Genomic DNA, 14,181 nt, shown 5'->3' on the forward strand with positions numbered 1-14,181 from the left:
TAATTGACCATTGTATGAGTCAATATCTGTTCAATGTTGTGTCTAGTGCACTTTAATGAAGTTGCAGTTATTGCAGGTATTAGCAAAATGGGAAACTATCAGATGGTTTAAAAATCCGTGATAGAATTGAATTAGTGAAAAAGAAAAATTACCTGGCTTTCAGGTCATCATCTTTTATTCTTGAAAGCTGATCTCCTTCATTGTAAAGCCTTTACTCACTTCTTTCAATGGTAGGCTCTGCCACAAAGCATAGGTTGTGGTCAGTATTGTACATGAGGTACCACACAGGGATGCCCAGTGCCCCTTGGCAGAACAGGGCAAGATCTCCTGAACTGCTGGATGGTACTCTCCCTGGGCACCAGCCTGCTTTTGGCCATGGTGATGAGATAAGTGCAGTCAATGTGATGAGACACCACTGTCTCACTGCAAGCTGTCATTTGCTTCAGCACAAATTCATCAGGTCTCAAAGGATTGCAGCCCTGTAACTGATCTTACATTTGCATCAATGGAATTTAGGTGGGCAGTAGCAAAGTCAGGCTGCAGTTCTGTCCTGTCTGTGTCAGACTCTGTTGTAATGGAAAAAGCCTGAGGTTTACCCCAGACCTTCCAAAATCCCTTTTTATTCAAGACAGCCATGCAAGAGGCTGAGAATTTTTTAGCAATGGAATGTCTTAAGGCCAGGAGATGCTTCTCCAGAGAATCCTGTCTGTAGGAAGAGTGACTATGCTCCTTTCAGACTGATTGTCACACTTCTCACCTTAGCTGATATTAGTGAAATGTTCTTGTTTCTCAGAGACTTAATTATGCACTTGCTAATTAAAATGAGGAATGTCTATTTTTGTCTAAACCAGCATATGAAGAAGACAGCATAATGGAAATGAATATCAAATTTCCATGCCTGGTTGCTGAGACTTGGAAACAACCTGACCAGGGTGGGAACAGGATAGTGATGGCAGCTGCCTACGGTGGCAGAGCTTCACAGTGCCATTCCTAGGGGAGGAAACCCATTTTGATCTTCATCTGTGTTTTCACCTCACTGTGACCAGGCATAGAAATGCATCATTTTTAAAAAGTGACTTCCTATCTGCTAATAGATATGGATACACTTGTGGACTGAAATATGCTCACTAAAGTGTATGGTTAATTGTTCATGCTTGTTCAGAGAAAGGAAATACGGCATGTAACTCGAGTATCTTTGTTTTATTGCAGGAAGTGAAGGCTCCTTCGAAATCAGCAACACAAGTGGAGCCATTTCTGTTATAAAAAACCCGAATCAGCTCAAGAAAGAAGTGTATGAACTAAAAATTCAGGTATGTTGTGTGGCCTGTTGGTCTTAAATGCCATGAGTAGGCATGACTGTCTAAAACAGCTCAGTTTATAGGTGACTTTACCTGCTTTAGACACTACCTCCTGTGTTTGAGCAGAGTGCCAAATCTAGAGTGCTTTTGTTCCTTGGCATATTTCATGTCTCAAATTACTTCTTTCAAAAGAAACAACCTTGTCCTAATTTCACGTCTGAGTCTAGAGAATCGACATCCTCTACAGTATATAGATAACTTCTCCGTATTTTCAGATTTTATTTATAAGCTGGGAATTGATGCCTTGTAACCTGGATGTGATGAGATGGGTAACTGTCAAATCTATTAGTAATAGGTCTGAGACAGCTCATGCAATATCTTACCAGTATCAAGTCCTGAAGCATTGATCTGCAACATACAGATACATGCTTACACCTTGATAAGCTAGCATCAGTGTCAGAGACTGCATTACTTTAAGCAGTTTCTAAAGACCAAGAGTTTAAAAATGTGGACTTAAATTGTGAATATTGTATTATTTTTTCTTCAGCAAATGTGTATTACCATACAAGAGTTTGTCATGGTAAGGACAATGTTGTCTAAAGGCAGCTTTAAGGCCTTCCACGCTGCCAGAACCGGTGTAGCATCCTCAAGGCACTTGCTTGCTTGTAAACTCAAGCAGCTTCTGAATCTGGAAGATCATAGAATTCCCACTGTCTGAGTTAAACTTGGGCCCCATTTCTTCCCCTAATCTCTGATTTACTGCAGTCTGCTAGAGCCTCCCAGATACAGGATTAGTTAAGCCCTTGCAAGCTTTTCTGATCTCCTAATTACCTCTGTGGTGACCTGGATCTTGTGCAGGCTACAAAATCTGCCTGAGGAACCAAAAGTGTGTTGTGTTACCCAGCATAGGTTGAGACAGGCACCTCAGTTACCAGACTAGCATCTTTAGAGAAATTTAGCAGTCTAGTGCCTTTGATGTTGAGCCCTTTGAGCAAAAAAACATGTTAGAGATAGAAGTTTTGTTACAAAAATGGCAGTCAGAGTTTCCCTTCTGACACAGGAAGCATTTTAGATTCAATCCAGTGAATCAAATTCCATGTTGGAATTGTTAAAACTCAGACAAATTCGATCTTTCAGTTATAAAAATGCCAGCTAGGTTTGCTTGTCTGTCCTGACTGTATCCAGTTTAAATTAAACTCATCTAGACAGCAAAACAGAATTATAAATCAGAGACTAAATCTCAAATGCATAATTTTTCTCTTTCAAATATTTGCCTAAATACCACAAGCATAATTTTTATCATGGTTTTCAAGACTGTGGTCCTTGCAACAATATGAGAATCAGCTACCTGTGGTACCACAGCAAATGTAAAGGTTGTCTTCCTTTTCTAGTCTGTCAATTCTGTACGCAAGAAATTATCTTGCCTCTATCAGATTATCTATCTTTAGAGAACTGTTGTCACCTAGGGTGAGTTATTAAGATCACAAAATGAGGAAGAGAATTTTTTCACTGGGGCTTTATTGGAACTGGTTTATTACCATAATCTTCTAATCATCATAAACTTCAGTGTGAAAAGGACTGAGATTTCTAGAGAAATATAAGGTTGTGAATCTCCATACAAGTTAGTGTGTTAGGGTGACTTGTACATGCAGAACAATAACTGAATGTGGAACTGAAGAAAGAAGAGTATACCTTCATCATTCTTCTCCCCCTCTCTTGCCTGCTGCAGGCATCAGAAGTCAGTCAGGAAGCTGAGAGCTCAGTGTACGCTTTTGCCACGGTGACTATACGGGTGGTCGACCTCAACAACCATCCACCAACATTCTATGGAGAAAATGGTCCCCAGAATAAATTTGAACTGACCATGTATGAGCATCCCCCCGAAGGTGAAATCTTGAGGGGACTGAAGATTACAGTCAATGATTCAGATCAGGTAAATGGAAACTATGTGGGCTTTCAGCTTTGGTGCCTTATTTTTCCCAAAGACTCAAAAGAGCTGTCAGGTGGGAAATGTCATTTTAAGAACTCAGCTATTTCACATGCATTCCACCAAAGCCTAGGGCAGATACAGTAGTCGAAGGGTACATTACCACAGAGAGTTTGGACCAGAGAGCCAATGGAATCCTAGGATGTATCAAGAAAGGTGTGTCCAGCAGGTCTAGGGAAGTTCTTCTACCTCTCTACTCTGCCCTGGTGAGACCGCACCTGGAATACTGTGTCCAGTTTTGGGTTCCCCAGTTCAAGAGAGACAGAGACCTGCTGGAGAGAATCCAACAGAGAGCCACAAGGATGATTAGGGGACTTGAGCATCTTCCTTATGAAGAGAGACTGAGATCCCTGGGGCTATTTAGTCTGGAGAAGAGAAGACTGAGACGGGATCTGATCAATGTCTATAAATATGTGAGGGGTGGGTGTCAGGAGGAGGGGGCCAGGCTCTTTTCGGTGATACACAGTGATAGGACAAGGAACAATGGGTTCAAACTAGAACATAGATGATTTCACCTCAACATGAGGAGAAACTTCTTTACAGTGAGGGTGATGGAGCACTGGAACAGGCTCTCCAGGGGGGTTATGTTCTCTGGAGACTTTCAAAACCCACCTGGAAGCGTTCCTATGTGGACTACCCTAAGTGATCCTGCTTTGGCAGGGGGGTTGGACCTGATGATCTCTTGAGGTCCCTTCCAACCTCTGATATACTGTGAAATATATATATTCTGTAATATACTGTTGTGTCAATGAGAGGGGTTATCCTAAAGCTGCAACCCAGTTCTTGTGGTGACTGAGCTTGAACAGTCCTTGTGAACTTTCCCTAACTACTGTTTGCACTCATTTGTCGTCAGTCTAATGTCCTAGAATGTACTCCCTTTGGAGATTTACTTAGTTGCCAATCAATTTAGCAACTTCAAGTGCAATTGCTGTCTGTATCTTCTCAATCCCTGGAAACAATAGAGTCCATAGCTTTACATTGGTTTTATTACAATATATTGTTCTTCTGACTCTTATGTTACAGTCAGAGTCTGCAGTGCATGCTTTGAAAAACCATTCCCACTGGAGTAGTAGTTTTAGGTAACCTTAAAAAATTGTCAGAGCCAAACTAACTCTGACCAAAATAAAAAAAAAAAAAGGGGGGGGGAGTGGAGAGGGGAAGAAAACTCCATGAATCTCAGCCTGTGATCTAACTGACCTGTGAGGCTCATAGATACTATGGTGATGGTTGCTATAGGGATAGCTAAGCTAAATGCTGCATGAATGGCATCCATGTGAGTTAGCCTGGGGTTAGGTAGTGACAAGAGAAAAGCTTCCTGCATCTGAGGACTGTATTACTATTGGAAAGGGTGCTCTTATATAACTCTGTATGTAAGAGCTCTGTATTGTGCTGTTTTGAGTGTACTGCACTCTATCAAACCCACTACCTTCTTCCCCCTCCCTCCTGCTGCTCTGCAGCAAGCAGATAATGACTGCTTTCAAAACAGTGCTCCATCTATCCTGCTATTGTCACAAGGGATGTTGCTGCAGAAGGAAAGAAGCAAAACCCATCTCTTCTATTAAGAGACAAAATATATATATGTAGTATATGTAAGCTGACAAAATACTCAGGCTGCAAGTTCAGCTATAAAATAAGCAGAAAACATTGCTAAATACACTGCATAGATGTCTCAAGAAGCTTCCTAGTTCAGCATTAAGATATCACTTTAAGGGTGTTGGGTTGCTTCTCTTTTAAGATATAGGATGCAATGTTTTCCTTTCAGCTCAAGAGAAGGAAATTAAACATATGTCTGTTTCTGTCACAGCCACTGGTGACTCTTGGGGGAGTGGATGGTACCAGGTGAGGAGCAGGGAGCTATGGGCAAGGTCTGTCTTAGGATTACAGTGTAATGGATCACTTGCAGGAACATCATGCATAAATTTCTCCCCCAGCCCTCTTCATGTGACAGACACAGCTTAGGGCGCAGTGCTATAGTTCCTTCAGTCATTCCTGTGTCCCATGGCTGTCCACTTGGAGATAGGCTGCAGCATGACTTGCTCCAAGGATATCTGCTATGGACATCACTGTCAGAAATCATGCAGCTTTTGGTGGGAAACAGCTGTCTCCCTGCCCCATGCCACCGTCCCTCCAGCCATGTACAGTCCTGAGTGCAGAGGACTTGGTATGGTCAGATGGTTTCCTTTCCCCATCAGCAGTATTTTCTGTAGTCCAGCAGCAATGTCTTTGAGTGTTTGGCTTTACTAGCCAGCAAAAGAGAGCCTGTTGTCATCTCCATAGCTCTGAGGTTTTGTATGACCAAACCATTGAGTTTGGATACAAGATCATTCTGTGATCCTTGGGCAACTGCCACTGAATGCTTTTCCTCATGACAAAAGCTATTGTTGTAGCAAGAGCTGCTCATAACAAGCCCTCCAGGGACAGAGCTGAAAGTAGAGTTATCCTGTTTGAAAGCTATTGTTAGAAATCCTTCATCTCAAGATTCATGCTAGGAGGAGAACATGACACCAGCCAGGCTGTTAATTTGGCTTGTTTGCCACAGCGTAAACATAACATTGTTTGAGAAACTTGTGAACTCAGAGAGTTGGTGAAGTGGGTTCAGCTCAGTTTCCCACCTCCCCTGTATGGCAGGAATATGAGAAAATCCATTTTATCATTTCTCTTCCATGCTCCATTTAGTTTTAAAATAATCATAGAATCATAGAATCAGTCAGGGTTGGAAGGGACCACAAGGATCATCTAGTTCCAACCCCACTGCCATGGGCAGGGACACCCCACACTAGATCAGGCTGGCCAGAGCCTAATAATAAGGTCTGGACAGCTAGCTCTGGCTCACTCTTACCTCTTGCATGCAAGTGGTGGTAGCCTTTTAGATACTGCCACTTCCCACGTCCTCACTGGCTAGAAGGTTTATCTATATTATGGTATTTGGTTTCTCACTTCACCTGGAGTTGTCAAATGCATGTCAGATTTTATTCTGCACAGGAGGATCCCCTCTCTTCCCCTAAGAACATCAACTTCCAAAATATTTAGTAACTGTGGGCTAGTTTAATCCAATCAGTTGAAACAGTGGAGTACCACTTCTCTTTGGAAATTTCACGTCTTCATGGCCCTGCATCATCATTCCAGGCTGTGAGCTTTTAGCACACAGGCTGGATTTTTAAGGGGCCCACTGTCCTGACTCAGGCAGTTCAGTTGTCTTTCCTTAGCAGGAGCCAAGAGGAAACAGCACTTGCTTTGCCAGTGTGCACCTGGTGTCATCTTTGTCACCTGAACTAGCTCACGGTGTGTGGCACGAAACTCCAGACTTCATGCTTCCAGCTTGCCACAGAAGTCTCTCTTTTAGCCAGTCCTGCTGCAGGGTTTTCCCATTATGACTGAAAGAATAACCAAGCTTGTCAATCTATTTTAAGAAAAGCTGTGTCCATCTTATGACCAGGGCTGAAGGGATTATAGAACTAAGCTGCTTAAGCAGTCTCTTGCCCAGGAGGATGGAGAGCAAAGGGCTGTAAGCAGTAAGACTCATTCTAATTTTATAGAGTGTGAAGAAACAGAGCCAATTTAGTCTGTAAGAAATGCATAACTAACTGAAAACAATGTCATATCTGCTTTTATTTACAGGGAGCCAATGCTAAATTCAACCTCCGTCTTGTTGGACCCGGTGGCATCTTCCGAGTGGTTCCCCAAACTGTCCTGAATGAGGCTCAGGTTACAATAATAGTGGAAAATTCTGCTGCTATTGACTATGAAAAATTCAAGGTGTTAACCTTCAAGGTACTTCTACTTTCTGAGTCCTCTTTGCCTATGTATATGATATGCATATCATGGCTTATGTATCTGATGGGGTTTAGATTCTTAATCCACCTGGAACTGTCTGATGCATTGTCAGTGATATTATATTCCATGTAAGGGAAACAAATTTCTGCTTCTGGTTCATCAACTTCCAAATGTTTAACAGATGCATCTGCAGTCTAATTATGTCCAGTCAGTGAAAGCTATTGAGTATTACCTCTCTGTGGAAACTGCACATATTGTTGACTCTGAGTCATTCTATGCTGAAGCCTAAGGGTGTTATTTCTGCTTTTACAATGATAAATTCATGGAATGAAATCCTAATTTCTCTGGAGCCAGAATTTTACCTGTTTAGTCTTAAGTAATTTGGTTCATGATCATGCTTTTGAATGTTGGTAGGCCGGAGATTCCAGCTGACTGAAAGATAACTTTCTAAAATTAGTCACAGCCTTTGTCAGTGTTTCTGTCTATATAGCCTTTTGTGGCCTGACCTGAGGCTCACTCATGCTCTAAGCCAGCCAAACAAGAAACAGCTTTCATGCAAAAGTTGGGCCCTTTCATTATCCCCTTCCATGGTGGATTCATTGGCTCAAGAGCAAGATAATTAAGTAGTCTGGTTTTGTCTCAGCTGCCTCTAAACATGAGGATAGCTGGTTCAGTTGTGACTGCAAAAAATAGTGTAGACAATCCCTGTAATCATTAAAAATAATAATAATTTTTAAAGTTACCAAAACTATCTAGCTGGGTATTAACATATGCTAGTTTTGATTTTGTACAAAAGTGGCATTTTTTCCACAGTCTAGGGGCAACTTTCTGGATTTTTTTCTCACCCTTGCTACACAGTTTGCTTTTATGTACTTAGCATGTTTCGCAGCATCATGCTTCATGTCTCTTCTTGTGACGTTCCTTAGTAATTTTGAGCTTTAGAACTTACATATAGATGCAATAAAAATACGAGGCATCATTACTTCATTAAAATGAAAGACTCTGAAAGGACTGTAAAGTGCTTCTAAAACTAATTATAAGCAGCACACAGTTATTCAGGAAAAGCTACTGAAAGCCCAGTAAAGAAGTTGCACTTGACCTCTTCATGAATACTAATAGAAATCAAAGTATTTAATGTGATTTCCATGACCACCAAAAGAATTAATTACCAGGAAAAAGTATATGTTTTTTTTTAGTTAAAGCGCTTATTCACTTTTTTTTTTTTTTTTTGGATGGAGATAGACCATAAGGCTTTGCTAAAAATGTGGAGCCTTTGCTTAGATTCCAAATGGAGAAGGTGCAGCTGGATGATATGGTAGTAATTTATGGCAGCAAATACTTTGTAAAGACCTCACTGCTGTCTGCATTTCCCTGAAAAGTTCAAATTGCTTCCTGCACAGCTTTAGTTGCCAATGCAGTCATTCTGGTTAGAATTTTGAATTATATATATTCTTATTTCTATTTAACATTTATCCCACAGCAACTTTGAGAAGCCGTTTTCAATGTTTTTTTCTGTAAGAAACGATTCCCTCTCCTCTGTTTTGTTATTCAACAGTAAAATGCCAGAGAGGAATTAAAGCTAATTTGACTGGGAGATGCACTGAAAAAAAATATCTTGTACATCTAGGGCTGGCTCTTAAATGTAGCTGGGACGTCCTTCATTTTCAGCTGTCCAAGAGCTAGAGTGTTTCCCAGCTGTTGCAGCTGTGGCAATTCATAGCCCTCCAATCTGACCCCTGCCTTCTGCTGTCCCACCTGCTCATGGGCTTTTGAGACTCACACCTCCTGTCTCCATCTCCTTCAGCTTAGACCCACCTGGATATAACCTGCACATTCTGCATTCCATAGACCAGGGCCAGATGGGGCTGAAGTAATCTTCAGTTGCCAAAATGAAACTGTTTTAAATATTTACTTGACACTTTTAAGACTACATCTCACGTTGCTGTTCTGGAACTTGTGTTAATTGTTGATACATAATCCTGTGAATTAGTAGCACACTATTTTGTTCCTTCTCTGCATAAACAAAATGTAGTTCTGTTTAACACATTGCTGGCAAGTAAGCTGACAAAAAGCCCTCTCTGAATGAAGATGCTGTCAGCATGTTGACATAGCTGGACTACAGCTGCTAAGAGGAGAGGAAATAAAAAATGAATGTAGAAAATAAAGTAAAAACACTAAGCTTTCATAAAGTGTGCTAAGATTGCACAGCAAAGATTATTTCACTGCAAATGTCATAATTTAGTTACAGCTCCGTGTGCTTGATAAGCAATGTGACTTTCTTCTCTCTGTTTCTTTAGAAGCTGAAGTTGCTCATGAGCAGATTTTTACTGACAGCTGTATTACTGTCCCTTCAAAACTTTATTTTGCTGTAACACCATCTGAGACTCCAAAACACAAAAGCTAGCACAGAGACCCAGTGAGCACAGTACCCTTTTAGAGCAGATGTATAGCAGTTACCAGTAATCCTTCTAGCCTGATTTCTACAAGAGCTCTTTCACCATATGTTTCCAACCATTATAAATGTTCACCTAGCAGGAACAGCTTCAGAAGATGATACTGAGACTTGACTTTAGCTTCTCTCCACCCTCCCCAAACCCTCTCATCTCTAGGTGATTTAAATTTCTTTGAACTGAGCAGAGCAGGGATTTGAACAGATTATGTGCCCCATGGAGTTGCACCACCTCTCCCACAGGGAGCTGTGACAGGGCAAGAGAGGCTGAGTGCCTGACGAGTGGCACAGGAAGGATGAGCTCCCACAGCCCTCAGACTCAGCAAGGTGCTGCACCAACAGAACAAGAGACTCTATGGCAGCCCTGCTGCTATTTGTGTTAGACTAAGAGAGAAAACATCTGGTGCTAAGGAGATGAAGTCCTGTGGAAAAGTGCTTGCCTGAGGCTTTAGAGGTGACCAACAAATACTGTCTCAGGTCTGTTCCCATACAGGGATCTGAGAACTCCCTGCTGCCTACCAAGAACTGTCACATGCCCGATGCCTGGGTTATCCTCTCCCTTCTTTGTGGTGGCTGCTCTTTCCTGCATCCATTAGCTGTGCATTAAGAGGCAATGTGAGAAACCAACTTGCTAGCCCATCAGTGCCATCCTTCAGCTGAGGGATGAGATAGGCATGCACTAATGCTAAGCTCTGCTGACAGCCATCCAGAACATCTATGCTGCTGGCTTCTCCTCATCCCCAGTCTTGCTGTTTGTGGCTGCTTGCCCTTTCAGATGAACAGTTATGAGAATGAGTTATGCCAGGGCTCTCTGTTCTTCCTCAGAGGCAGTAAGGCAATTTAAAGTCCCAGAAAGTATCTGATAAATCCCAATTAGCATCTGGCAGTGAAGGCAGTCCCAAGAAGTCTGGTGGTAGAAGATCTCACAAACTTTGTGAAATAGGATTCTGCTGTACATGCCTGATCCCTGACTGTTGTGCATTCAGGATGTGAGAACTGCTGCTTCCAAACATCCCAGGGTACTAATCCTCTCATCTCTTTACCCTCTTTGGTGCAATTTATTGCCCTGACTTCTTCCCCGATGAAAAATTTGTGTCCTCTGCAAATGGCCATGACTCAGTTTATATGATTACTCAAAATGATTCAGTGTACATGTTTCTCTAAGTTCTAGGAACTACCCAGGAATGGGTGTTTACTTGCTTCTGTTGCAGCTTTTCAAGCTGTGTTGCTTAGGTATGACCAATCATATCTGTCACATGAATTCTAATATGTATATGCAGGTTTTAAGTCCTTTTTCTACAGCTTGGTTGCTCATTGCAAGCATGTACAAACAAACCTACCATAGCTCATCATCTCCCTGGTTTTAAGCTGTCTGGTCCAACCAGGCTAAAATGTGTCAATGTGCAATGAGTACTAGAAAGAAGGTCCTTTAAGAGATAATAGTAGTTACTTCGTAGTAATTTCCTGGGTTTCTCTTCTTAGCTTCTTGCAATAGAGGTGAACACACCAGAGAAATTCAGCTCCACAGCTGATGTAGTGATACATTTGCTGGACACCAATGACAATGTCCCAAAGTTCTCCTCCGACTACTACATTGCCAGGATCCCTGAGAACTCCCCGGGGGGCTCAAACGTAGTGGCTGTTACGGTGAGTTTCATTCATCTCAAGAAATGCCCTCCTTTCTAGATCTGTGTAGAGACAGTTCAAGTGCCTTAGAAACAGTGGGCAGAGGCAAGGAGCAAATCTTACTGACTATTTGGTTGTAGGCAATCATTTTTCAGAACAAATGTACTTTGGTTTTGAATTAGAGGCCATCTGCTTTTTGGGCAAATCACATGATCTCTGAGTACTAAGAAAGCCCCAGTCAGATCAGTGTCCAGCAGCAGGATTCAGTTATGACTAAGTGGAATTGGATTTACTGGATTTGCTTGCATCAGAATAAGTAAAAAGAAAACAAGATGGCTGCTTAGTAGGTATTAGTCTCCTCCTCATGGGAGGAATCTGACTGCTAAATGCATAATTAGACAGTTAAAGAAATGCTTAGAGATAGGAAAGAAAGATCCCTACATAAGTCTCTAATCACAGTGGGAAAAAGATGCCTATAGATTTTCCAGTCTCTCATGTTTTCATAGAAAGAAGGTCAGGGTATTACATGGGTCCTGTTTGCTGGAAAAGCATTTCCAGCCACGGATGTGAGCTGTCTCTTTAATGCAGCTGCTGGAACTGGAAACATCTCATGCCACAAAGTGAGAATGTGGCTGGTCATATGGGGCTTGGTGGGTGATGCAGGTCACCTTGCAGAGACCTCATGGGTAAGGATGATGTAGGCAGATGGCCAGAGATCTCCAGCACATGCTGGCTGCAAGTAGGAAAGAAAATTAAATTATCAGAGTAATATAGGAAAGAAAATTAAATTATCAGAATAATAAAGTGATGAAGGCAAATTTTATGGATGGAAGAATGAAAGAAGTAGTGGAACATAAAGAATACAGGAAAGGTTATTAGAGGAAGCAATAGGAAAATCTGTGGAAAACAGAGACTCCCGAACATCACCATCTTTACAGCAAGCTGAATAAAAATCTTAGGGGATGGACAGCAAAAAAAGAATTTTTTAAAAAGTTTGCAAAACTCTGAGCCAAGGTGCATAGGACAGCATAGCTGTGGAGTCGTCTTAAAATTTGCTGTCACACACTGTCAGCTAGCTTAGTACTTGACCCAGATTCACAAATACACTTGACAAAATGAGATACCTCAAGTAGTCAGGATAGCAATTATGACAGAAGTTCCAGGTGTTCAAATGTTTTAGGAAAAATCAAGCGGTCCTAAAGTACACCGAGGTCAAAATTATGGAGTGAGACAGGTTGACAAACTCATGTCAAAGAACCAAAAGACACCTATCAGTAGGGCTGCAGGTCTGTTATCTTAACCATGCAGGAATCAAAGATATTGTTACAGTTTTCAAATATTTAAACAGGAAAATGAATGAATCAACCACTGCTGTCATGAATTTTAATGGCCAGATAGAAGACTATAATATAACACCTCAGAGCTATCAGAGAAGCAGGAGCTTATGGAAATAGCTGCTACCAAATCAATAGCTTTCCTAATCCCGAGCTAAGAAAAGAAGCCAACAAGAGTCCAGAGCAAAAATATCATTTGGTGTAGTATCTGCATTACTAAAAGTCCCATGGGCACAACAGTGATTTAAAATATGAACAAAGCTGAAATACTGTGTATAATAGATTGAAACAGTTGTTATGCATTACTCTAAATGGAATAAATGAAACAAGCTGAGGCTTCAAAAATACTCTTTCAAAAGTAAATAATTTTGTCTAAGGCGTATATGTTAGTATATAACTGATAATTGAGAAGGCTGGAGTGCTGGAAGTCTGTTGGCATCAACACGACCAGCTTCACCTCTCTCAAAGGCAGGATGTGTTAAATGTCAACAGATGGAGCCATCTAGTGGCATTCTCTCTGCTAGAGTCTCTGGGCACCAGCCTGGCCAGGGCACAGACAGCAGCCTGGCAGCTTCCCTGGACAACCAGTGATGTTTCCTTCTGTTCGATTTTGTACTTTTCTAGAAGCACATTCGTTTATGTGATTTTTTTTTTCCACTAAAAATGTGATGGCAAAAAGAGGGAAAAGAATTTGGGGTTTTGTATGGCCTTTTGTTAAAAGAAAAATGAAACATTAATTTTTGCATTTTAGTAAAGGGTGACTCTTATTTTTCTTCTCTTAAGGCTACAGATCCAGATTCAGGGCTTTGGGGAGAAGTCAAATATTCTATCTATGGAACAGGAGCAGATCTGTAAGTAAAAAAAACAACCAAACAAACAAAAAAAATCCCATACCAAAAAAACCTACCCCAAACTAAAAACTTATGTAACTTCTAAGCAGAGTTTAATTATTTAAAAAATATATAAAATAATGAGCTGCTTCTTGACCTACTCAACACTTATGCCGTGTTCTTTGTGAGTTCTGTAAAACCAACAACAGAAAAACTAGTGTGCTCATTAAACATCTGCTTCATGAACCCATGGCATTTCATCCACAAGGCCCCAAAGAGGCATAAGGCAGCTGAAGTACCAATACATAGGATGTGTTCAGTCATCATTTGAAAAGTGCTTGCAAGAGAAAGGGGAGGTTTTGGTCTTGTTCTGAAAAGTCAGTTCTAGGGGGCAGGGGGGAAATATCTTCTGCTCTTTCCCCTTTCCATATATTTGTATAAATAGTTCAGTTTCAACTCCTGTCAAAACAAAGACAATGCTTTTGAGCTTTCAAAAGTATAAACTTTAACTTTGGAGGCCAGCTGCATTGCGTGGTCAAAGCATTTTATATATTTAAACTTAGTAGTACTGCATCAGGAGAGAAGGGAAATATAATGCTTACTTAATTTTGTAATGATGCCTCACTCACTCACTCTGTCTTTGGGGACAGTGCTGGAAGAACATCCTAAGAAACTATTTTCTTCCATAATGCTCCTATCCCAGCAGTTGCCCTGGCCCATTGATTGGGGCTTCCAGTCTTGGCTGGCATCACTGGCCATCACAGATATTGCTGCTGGAACCTGCAGCTTCCTGGCATTGTGGGTCTGCAGGGCAGAGCATTGGACATGAATGAGAGTTCAGGCACTCATCTCCAAGAATCCATTTTTCTCTGTACATCATACA

General features: G+C 41.3%; 1 protein-coding gene across 1 annotated transcript in view; it reads left to right on the top strand.

The window, feature by feature from the left end:
- The window catches only part of CDHR1 (cadherin related family member 1), a 45,859-nt gene that overhangs the window by 20,061 nt on the left and 11,617 nt on the right, over nucleotides 1-14,181 (top strand). Inside the window, exons 10-14 of the mRNA XM_054382495.1 lie at nucleotides 1,210-1,310; nucleotides 3,028-3,231; nucleotides 6,904-7,056; nucleotides 10,991-11,155; nucleotides 13,252-13,319. Coding sequence (XP_054238470.1) covers nucleotides 1,210-1,310; nucleotides 3,028-3,231; nucleotides 6,904-7,056; nucleotides 10,991-11,155; nucleotides 13,252-13,319 — 691 coding nt within the window. The remainder of the gene's footprint in view (nucleotides 1-1,209; nucleotides 1,311-3,027; nucleotides 3,232-6,903; nucleotides 7,057-10,990; nucleotides 11,156-13,251; nucleotides 13,320-14,181) is intronic.

The sequence above is a fragment of the Indicator indicator genome, chromosome 7 (genome assembly GCF_027791375.1).
Source record: "Indicator indicator isolate 239-I01 chromosome 7, UM_Iind_1.1, whole genome shotgun sequence".
NCBI lineage: Eukaryota > Metazoa > Chordata > Aves > Piciformes > Indicatoridae > Indicator > Indicator indicator.